The 9,699-nt window shown below is 41.2% G+C and overlaps 1 protein-coding gene across 1 annotated transcript; it reads right to left on the reverse strand.

Moving 5' to 3' along the window:
• Positions 1-238: 238 nt before the first annotated feature.
• LOC130829034 (phosphatidylinositol N-acetylglucosaminyltransferase subunit P-like) lies at positions 239-630 on the reverse strand. Its single transcript, XM_057695153.1, has one exon. It carries the CDS (start codon positions 611-613, stop codon positions 275-277), a length of 339 nt encoding a protein of 112 aa, XP_057551136.1. The 5' UTR covers positions 614-630; the 3' UTR covers positions 239-274.
• Between the last annotated feature and the right edge of the window lie 9,069 nt (positions 631-9,699).

The raw sequence follows: 9,699 nt of genomic DNA on the forward strand, positions 1-9,699 counted from the left end.
GTTCATCCTTTTTTTTTTTTTTTCTGGGATTAACTTTTTATTTTATTTTTTATTTTATTTATTTATTTATTTATTATTTTTTGAAGGTACACCAAATTCAATCATCTGTATTTATACACATATCCCCATATTCCCTCCCTCCCTCGATTCCCCCCCACTCATCCTTTCTTTTTATGTCAAAAATTTTTAACAAATATTTGGTATTAGTCTACATACAATTCAGTTTTTGGTGTAAAGTTCTTTGGCTGCAAGAAAAAACATTTAGTTTACTTCACTAATAGGAATATCTCAATGCTGGGATGGTGTCTTCTTGGTATTTATTCTGCTGTTGATTTTTGGCATAGTTATCTGTGATTGTATGAATGGAGTTGTGTGAAGAGGTACTCATCATGTTTATCCCAAAGAAGAGCATCACTACAGTAATGAGGAGGTACACAGGCAGTGCAACTTCCCAGTATTTTTGAGGCCAATAGGTTAAGCCTAAGGAGTTTAGCCATGATTCAAGAATAAAAGCCCACACAAGGTATAGTATGAAACCAAACTGAGAGCTTAAGAAAAGAGCAAGGCCATAAATTGCTCTTTCTGGCAATAGCAGCGGTGAATTTTCCACCATTTTCCCTGTGGCTTTAGATAATCCAGAGGTTGGGGGTTGGCCCTCAACCTTGGGTCCTCCATGTGTCCACCCTGGCTGCTTCCCACGGTTCTGCCCCTCCAGTTTCATTCTTAATGACTAGATCATCTTCTTTGTTTGAAGGTACCAGAGGTTAGAGAATTAATTTCCTTTTGGCACTCATCTCGTTTCCAGATTTTTTGCTAATATAACCAACGCTTCAATTAAACATTCTAATAGCCAAATATTTGTGCCCATGTGTGGTTATTGATGGGTCAAAACTTGTGCACAGTATTATGGTTTTCAATACTTACTGAAAAGATATTTACCTTCCTAAAAATGTAGTATGTGGGAATACTAACTTTCCTGCACACTTGCCAATACTTGATAGTATTTTTCTGGTTAATCTTTGCCAATTTAATAGCTGGGAGTGGTATGTTGTTGTTTTTATTTGTATTGATTTGCTTATGAATGAGGTAGGATATTTTAGTTAGCTGTTTCTACCTCTTTTATAAATTTTTGTTTCATGTTCATTAACCGTTTCTCTATTGGAAAAATTGGTCTTCATCTTATTGATTTGTCAGAGTTCTTTACGTATTAGCTGTAAGTGATTCAAGCCAGTTTTTAAAATTTAGTCTTTTTAAAAATATGTTTTGAAATATATTAAGAAGTTTTTATCTGGTGAAATTTATCATTCATTTTGTAGTTTCTTTCTTTGTTATCACACTTAGAAAGTACTTTTCCACCTTCAACATTATATATTCATTCGCCAACCTTTTTTTCCCTAAGGAAGTGGTTGACATTCAATGGACAAATTTTACTAAGTTTGGCAGCTGATACATGGACTTGCCCTTGATTAGTAATGTTTCTGTTAAGTATAATTGAAATCTAGTCATGTAGAATCAGACTCGGTTCTTCATCAGAATCAGGCTTGGTCCCCCAGCAGATTCACACTGATAGATTTCTAACTAAAACCTGTTTCTCTATCCAAGATTTCAGAGACAGTCTTCCTTTTCAATTGGTGGAAGCCACTTCATATCTCAAGCCAAGCCTTTGGAATAGAGAGGTTCCTTGGCAGACGGACTCAGCCATGGGTGTTGGGAGGCAGAATTGGGTCAGTGACATCATTAGACAACAGGTGATAGACTGAACAAGTAATCAATGTTGCAGGAAATGGGAGGTCCTTACAGGTGGTCAGAGACATAAAATGGGATTAAGCATTGACTGAGTACTGACTTGGAGCCAGGTACTATGTTAAAGTCTTAACATCCACTATGTAATTTAATCCTCATAGTGACTGCACATTGTAGATATCATTATCCACATTTTGAAAATGAGGGAACTAAGACCCAGAATTTTGATTCAGATTTGCCTGACTTTGAAGCTATTTCTACCGTGCCACGTCATGTTTCTCCATGTGAATATAGAAATACTCAAGGACACAGGCTGGCTGCAGCATCACGAACAGAAGGTCCAAGTGGTGGGGCTAGGTTTCTGGTGAGATGCTGTGCGAGCATTGATTGCCTATCAAGGTAGACAGAGAAAGAAAGAATTTGTGGGAGCCTCACGAACTCAGCCTATGGCAGAAATGTATAGTCAGCTGCTCTAGCTTATAACTGCTCATTGAGATTCTTGCTAGAGCTTTCTAACACTCTGCATTTTCTTATCCAGGGATGAGATTGTCTTGTGCTGACCTGCACTCCTTGTAGCAAGTTTGCCTTCACCTTCCCCCTCTTTTGTGTGTAGGATTTATGTAATTTGTTTCATCCCTTGAGGATGACCCATAAATGAACCCAATGTTCTCTTTAGTGTTGGGTATTGGACATGCTCTGGTATATTTTCCTACGCTTATGAATAGGTATTTCAGATCCCAAGATTGCAGAGGGATAAGATAAATCTACCACATGGAATACCGAGAGCAAATATCTCTGAAAGCATATTTCATTAACTTATTCCACAAATATTTATTAAGCACTTAACTATATGCCAAGAACCATTCTAGATTATTGGAATACATCAAGTGAATAGATGCTTTTAACATATCAAATGAGCCAAAGTGAGAAAGAACTTACCCTCCAGGAGCTTACCTTCTAGCAGGACAGGAGAGAAATAACAAAGAGGAAATGAGGTCACAAAGGTCATGGGGTGGGAAGAGCATGCAGGACCTTGTAGACCATTGTAAGGACTTTGGCTTTTCCTTTGAATGACACGGACATCCCTTGTAGGGCTCAGAGCAGAAGAATGACAAGATCTGACATATCTTTTAGTAGGATCTGATGGCCGCTGTGTTGAGAATAGACTGTAGTTGAGCAAGAATAGAGGCAGTGAGGTCAGAAAGGAATCAAATGGAAGAATCCTGAGATGATGGGGCCTCAGACGAGGATGACAGGAATAAAAGTGATGAGCAGGTGGATTTGGGGTGTATTTAGAAGGTAGAGCCAATGGGGTTTCCTCATGTATTGGACATGGGATATAAAAGAAGGGGAGCAGTTTAAAGGATGGAATTGCCTTTAACTAAGGTGAGGAAAGCTGTGGAAGGAGCAATTGAGGGGGAAGATAAGGAGCTCAGTTTCGGACATTTGAAGGCTTATTTCTTATGCCTCTTATAATATTATTCAATTAGTGGCTTGAGGTGATGGGAGCTGAGATGACTTAAAAGGGAACTGGGGATGTGTGCAAAGAAAGAGATGGGTTTTACTCTTATAATGGGTTTCTGAGTGTACTTCATGAGTAAGCTGTGAAGAATCCCATTGCGCTGCTGCCATAATGCTGATGGGTTTCATAAAGTCAGTAAGATTCCCTGAGAGTCTTAAAGCCACAACAATCTCTGTCCTCCCTCCACAGAAACCTAAGGACTCTTTGATACTAAGCTATGATGTGGCAAGTGTGTCACTGATGGAGCAAGCACAGACTGAGTGGGATTTGGGACAAAAGACCAAGACCAGGTCTCAGGCACAGGGACTAAGACTTAAATTCAGGCTTATAAATGGTGATCTCCTCTTGTTGGGGAGGCTTCCAGTGCTCACCCTTATCTGGTCCTCCTCTGCTTCTGGGCACACCAGAGGATGGCATAGCCCTACCCCATGAAGTTGGGCAGGGCCATGCGATTAGTTCTGAACAATGGACTGGAATGGAAGTGACACATGTCACTTCTGGGCCAAAGCACTGAATTGTCATGATGAGCTGGTCCCTCTCTCTCCCCTGCTATGATGACCAAGGAGGCCTCTTTGACATCTTGTGCAAAATAAGATGTCAGATCCTCCATCATCCTGGGCCCCTAAGTGACTACATGGAGCAGAGTCCTCACTGACCTGGCTGCATATGTACAGTGAGAAGCAAATATTACATGTGCAGCTACTGAGATTCCAGAGTTATGTTACCACAACAAAACCTAGACTATCTTGACTAAAACAGCTCTTAAAGACAGAAGCAAATTATACCTTACTCTATTTCCTCTTTCATCTTTTATCCTTTTAAGAAATATAAAAGCTGCTAACACTCTTCAGATGCTCTTGATAATACATAAGTATACCAGAACCCCCACCCATCCTTAGAGACTCAGCTCTGTGGGAAGTCTCCCCACCCCTTCCCCAAACAGAGTTAGAGGAATCTTCCCTTTGGCTCCCATGACATGCTCATCATACCTCTATCAGAGCACTTACCACACTATATTGAAGTGACTTGTGTACGTCTGTCTCTCCCTCTAGACTGTGAGTGTCAGAAGCCTCCTCTATTTCCCTCTTAAAAATCGGAGGAAAATACACCAAAGGAAGGATAAACACAGATAAAAGGCAGCTTTACTGAGGCTCTCCTCTCACTTTTATCTGGCAATTAGTTAAGGCTCTTTTGATTGCAGGTAACAGAAACTAAGTCTTGCTAGTTTAAGTGAAAAAGGGAATTTATTGGAAGGATATAGTAGTTCTTGGAATCCAAGGGAGAGATGAACAAGCAACTCAAGGAATCACAGGAACCAGGACAGCTCTGGGGACCTCAGTGGCAGGACTTTATCATGGTCCCTCTACAGCTCTGCTGCAGCCCAACACAGCTTCCAACTTCCAGATTCAGGGTCCAGGAGAGAGAATCCAGTTGGCACAGTACAGGTTAAGTGTCTGCCCCCAACCCAATCACTGATGGCTGGGAGAAGTGTCATGCAGTAGAAACACGAACTGTGGCTTTGCAAGATGGGTGATTCTCAGAGATAATGGGGTAGGTAAATCATCTAATAGGTGCTCATGTCAGATGATATCTTGGCTAACCTTCAGAAAAAGCATCTACTTGCCTCACTGCTCTGTAGACTCTCTCTCGACTTGAGACTTCCTGATAAATTCCAATCAATCACCATTCCTGGAGCCTATTTTGTTTGTCCCAAATCACCCTGAACTTCTGCTGAAATACCTGGACACAAATCTCTTTCTAGATACCACAATGTGCCCAGGAGTTGGTGATCTGAGTTGCCCTTATCTGGTTCCTCTGTTGCCCCCCTGCTGCTCTTCTTCTGGATGGTTCTCAACATCCAGAGCCCTGAGCTCCACGCATGGGCTTTATCAGCCCCAGCTGAGGCTGATCACTCAGCCAAGCTTGATGGTTAGCTGGGCCTGACAAGGAGCTTGCCCATGTGAAGCCCATGAAAGTGTTTGTTGAATTAAACTGAAATGGAGTGGGTTTCCCTGGTGGCACAGTGGTTAAGAATCCACCTGCCAATGCAGGGGACATGGGTTCTAGCCCTAGGCTGGGAAGATCCCACATGCTGAGCATTTTCCTATTATGTCAAGCATTTTCCTAGGTCTGGGGATATTAAAATGAAAAAGATCTTGTCTTGCCATCATCTCAGGTCTAGTTGGGGGATGCAGACATTTAAATAGAATTTCTGGGTGATAAAACAGGCAGCGATGTCTTATTAAAAGAGTGTGCATTGTGGAGAGGCCTCGATATGAATCTTGCTCCACTATTTCCTAGATACATGATCTTGGACAAGTTATTTGACCTTTTTGGATCTTAGCTGCTTTATGACAAAAGAAGGCAAAAAATCATGTCAGCTTTGCAGTGTTGTATTAGATATAATATGTAAAGTATCTAGCACATAATAGATTGTAATTGCAACTATTCCTATCATTCCAAAATCCAGGGGATTTAAAAAAATGCTTATGCTTTTTGCCTAATTTCCATTTTGCATAATTTCTACAACATTGTCTGGCACATAGTAAGTCCTCAATAAATATTTTTTGAATGAAGGAACCCATTATTTCTTGTGCACTTACCTAATAGGAAGCATTTGTGTGTATATCAGTAAAATAAATTTTAATTTAGAGAAAGACTGTACAATATAGAAGTTAAGACCGTCCTTCATCTTTGATGTTAGAAATACTTGTGTGCTAAGCCTTGCTGTGAATCTGGGCTCTGTTCCTAGAAACAGAACCTGTGAAGGGGCTTCTTGTGCAAGTGATGAGACAGTTCTCAGCAGAAACTTGAAAGAAAGCGAGGGAGGCAGGATAAAGCAGAGTAAGTAGCTAGACAAAGATCTGGTGGTTTCTGGGGCCTTGGTCTGGCCTCAGTGCAGTCCTGTAGAGAGCTCTGCGGTCTGAGTTGCACCAGAGACAGTACTGTCTTGAAGAAAGGGAGCTGGCTCTTGTACCCCCACATCAGTCAGCTATTGGCTGCAGGTGGCTCTGAGGAGAAGCGTCATCATCTCTGAAGCATCTCCAGGCAGGGTGGCTCCCGTTGACTTCAAGAAGAATGCGAGTGGGGCTTCCCTGGTGATGCAGTGGTTAAGAATCCACCTGCCAAAGCAGGGGACATGGGTTTGAGCCCTGGGGCAGGAAGATCCCACATACCACAGAGCAACTAAGCCCGTGAGCCACAACTACTGAGCCCACGTGCCACAACTACTGAAGCCTGTGTGCCTAGAGCCTGCGCTCTGCAATAAGAGAAGCTACCACAATAAGAAGCCTGTGCACCGCAATGAAGAGTAGCCCCTGCACACCACAATTATAGACAGCCTGCGTGCAGCGCGAAGACACAATGCAGCCAATAAATTAAAAATAAATAAAATAAAAAGCCCTTTAAAAAAAGAAGAAGAAGAAGAATGCAAGTATGAGGCTGTAGCATCAAGATCAGGAACTGGCTTTTCTGGTAAGCAGCCTGAGGTAACCTCTAAAAATGGTTCTCTATTCACTTGATCCAGAAAACTCCACAAAATCATGCAAGTCAAGAGGTTCAAATCTTTGTGTTCACTTTAAGAACACTCATGAAACTGCCCAGGCCATTAAGGGTATGCATATCTGAAAAGCCACCAAGTATCTGAAGGATGTCACTTTAAAGAAGCAATGTGCAGCAAGATCTTTTCTGATCCACCCCCTAGAGTAATGGAAATAAAAACAAAAATAAATAAGTGGGACCTAATGAAACTTCAAAGCTTCTGCACAGCAAAGGAAACTATAAGGAAGACGAAAAGACAACCCTCAGAATGGGAGAAAATATTTGCAAACGAAGCAACAGACAAAAGATTAATCTCCAAAATATATAAACAATTTATCCAGCTCAATATCAACAAAACAAACAACCCAATCAAAAAATGGGCAGAAGACCTAAATAGGCATTTCTCCAAAGATGACATATGGATGGCCAAGAGGCATATGAAAAGCTGCTCAACATCACTAATTCTTAGAGAAATGCAAATCAAAACTACAGTGAGGTATCACCTCACACCAGTTAGAATGGGCATCATCAGAAAATCTACAAACAGTAAATGCTGGAGAGGGGGTGGAGAAAAGGGAATGCTCTTGCACTGCTAGTGGGAATGTAAATTGATACGGCAACTATGGAGAACAGTATGGAGGTTCCTTGCAAAACTAAAAATAGAACTACCATATGACCCAGCAATTCCACTACTGGGCATATACCCAGAGAACACCATCATTCAAAAAGACACATGCACTCCAATGTTCATTGCAGCACTATTTACAATAGCCAGGACATGGAAGCAACCTAAATGTCCATCAACAGATGAGTGGATAAAGAAGATGTGGTACATATATACAATGGAATATTACTCAGGTGTAAAAAGCAATGAAACTGGGACAATTTTAGAGACATGGATGGACCTAGAGACTGTCATACAGAGTGAAGTGAGTCAGAAAGAGAAAAACAAATACCATATATTAACACATATATATGGACTATAGAAAAATGGTACAAATCAACTGGTTTGCAAGGCAGAAATAGAGACCACAGATGTAGAGAACAAACATATGGACACCAAGTGGGGAAAGCGGGGAGGGTTGGGGGCGGGGGGATGAATTGGGAGATTGGGATACCAAATTGCACACTCTAAATATATACAGTTTATTGTAAAACATTAAAAATTAAAAATTAAAAAAAACAAAAAGAAGTGATGTGTGCCACTCCGTCGCTACAACAGTGGAGGTGGTAGGTGTGCCCAGGCCAAACAGTGGGGTTGGGCGCAGGCTCGATGGCCAGAAGAGTGCTGAAGTTTTACTGCACATGCTCAACAATGCAGAGAGTGATGCTGAACTTACGGGTTTAGATATAGATTCTCTGTCATTGAGCACATCCAGGTGAACAAAGATCCCCAAGATGCAGCAAAGGACTTACAGAGCTCATGGTCGGATCAACCCGTACATGAGCTCTCCCTGCCACATTGAGATGATCCTTACTGAAAAAGAACACATGGTTCCTAAACCAGGAGAGGAGGTTGCACAGAAGAAAAAGCTATCCCAGAAGAAATGGAAGAAATAAAAACTTATGGCCCAGGAATAAATGCCACAAAAAATAAATGCAAATGTAAAAGCAAAAAAAAAAAAAAAAGATGAGGAACTGGGTGCTGTTGAGGGGACCTGGTGGGGATATGGGGGCATATGCTGTAGGCTTCTAAGTACCCTCGTTAAAAATGAGGCCCCTGCAATTTATGACACGTGAGGGAACTGAGGGATCAAGAGCTTAAACAACTCATCTGAGATTATCTAGCTCTAAGCATAAAGTGAGTCCCAACAACTACTACATGTTCATGAAAATAACCACCAGGTATTAATTAAATTACCGTAAGCTAGGTAGTGAAATAAATGCTTTACATGCGCTGTCTCATTTACTGCTCATAACAAACCTACAGGGTAAGTAATCTTATTGTCCCCCAATTAAAATGAGAAAACACATGCTAGGCGGGGTTATGTAACTAGCCCCAAATCACATTACTAGCAGAGGCATGGTCAGGATTTAAAATCAAGTATGTCAGGCTCTAAAACCAAAGAATATTAACCACAACTCAAGGAAAACACTATGAGGTATTAATGCTTATTTCTCTCCCCATAAATTTTCCTTTCCCTTCGCCTATTTCTTTCCCTCTATTCAATCAGGGAGCAATCTCTGTACTTTCCTCATGGGCCATTTGTCGAGGAGTGGAAATCAAAAGAGAATTTTTCCTTTTGGGTTTTCTCCCCCAAAGCCTAAGCCCTTTATTAGGGAAAAGAGATTTAAGACCATAGACAAAGTATATTGGCTTGAAGAAATGGGAATATGTCATTTGTTCCATTAAACTTAGGGTTTGGTACCCTGGAGGAGGAAGGAGAGAAAGAGCAGGAAGGTAGGGAAAGGAGAGAGAGAGAGGATTTTTGATCCCTGTGCAGCAGAGATGAACCTTATTTCGCAGCAGCACCACTGGGGGAGATGACAAAATCCCAGAGAAGAAAGGCTGTGTGATGATTCTAGGTAGATGGAACCATAGGAAGCCTAGCAAAAGGCTCTTACTCTCCAAGCATCACAAAGAAGCATGAAGAGGGAGTGGATGAAAATAAGCCACACAGACAGGGACATTGGATGTATCAATGGCAATCTGTGTAGATCCATGACTGAGGACCAAATGCAGCCACTCTTTGGATGCAAAAGACATGAATGTGACTGACCATAGGAAGGACCAAAGTTAAACTTTTTCCATAGATCAGAGGATAGAAAGCGTGCAGTCCGATAATCAAGTTGAACTGAAAAAAGAAGGAATATTTATTGCACATTTGAGTTTGAAGTTTGAAGTGTGTACTTATAGCGAATAGAAAAAGAATTGGCCTTGGGGAATGTGAAGA

Source organism: Hippopotamus amphibius, chromosome 9, assembly GCF_030028045.1.
Source record: "Hippopotamus amphibius kiboko isolate mHipAmp2 chromosome 9, mHipAmp2.hap2, whole genome shotgun sequence".
NCBI classification, from domain to species: Eukaryota; Metazoa; Chordata; class Mammalia; order Artiodactyla; family Hippopotamidae; genus Hippopotamus; species Hippopotamus amphibius.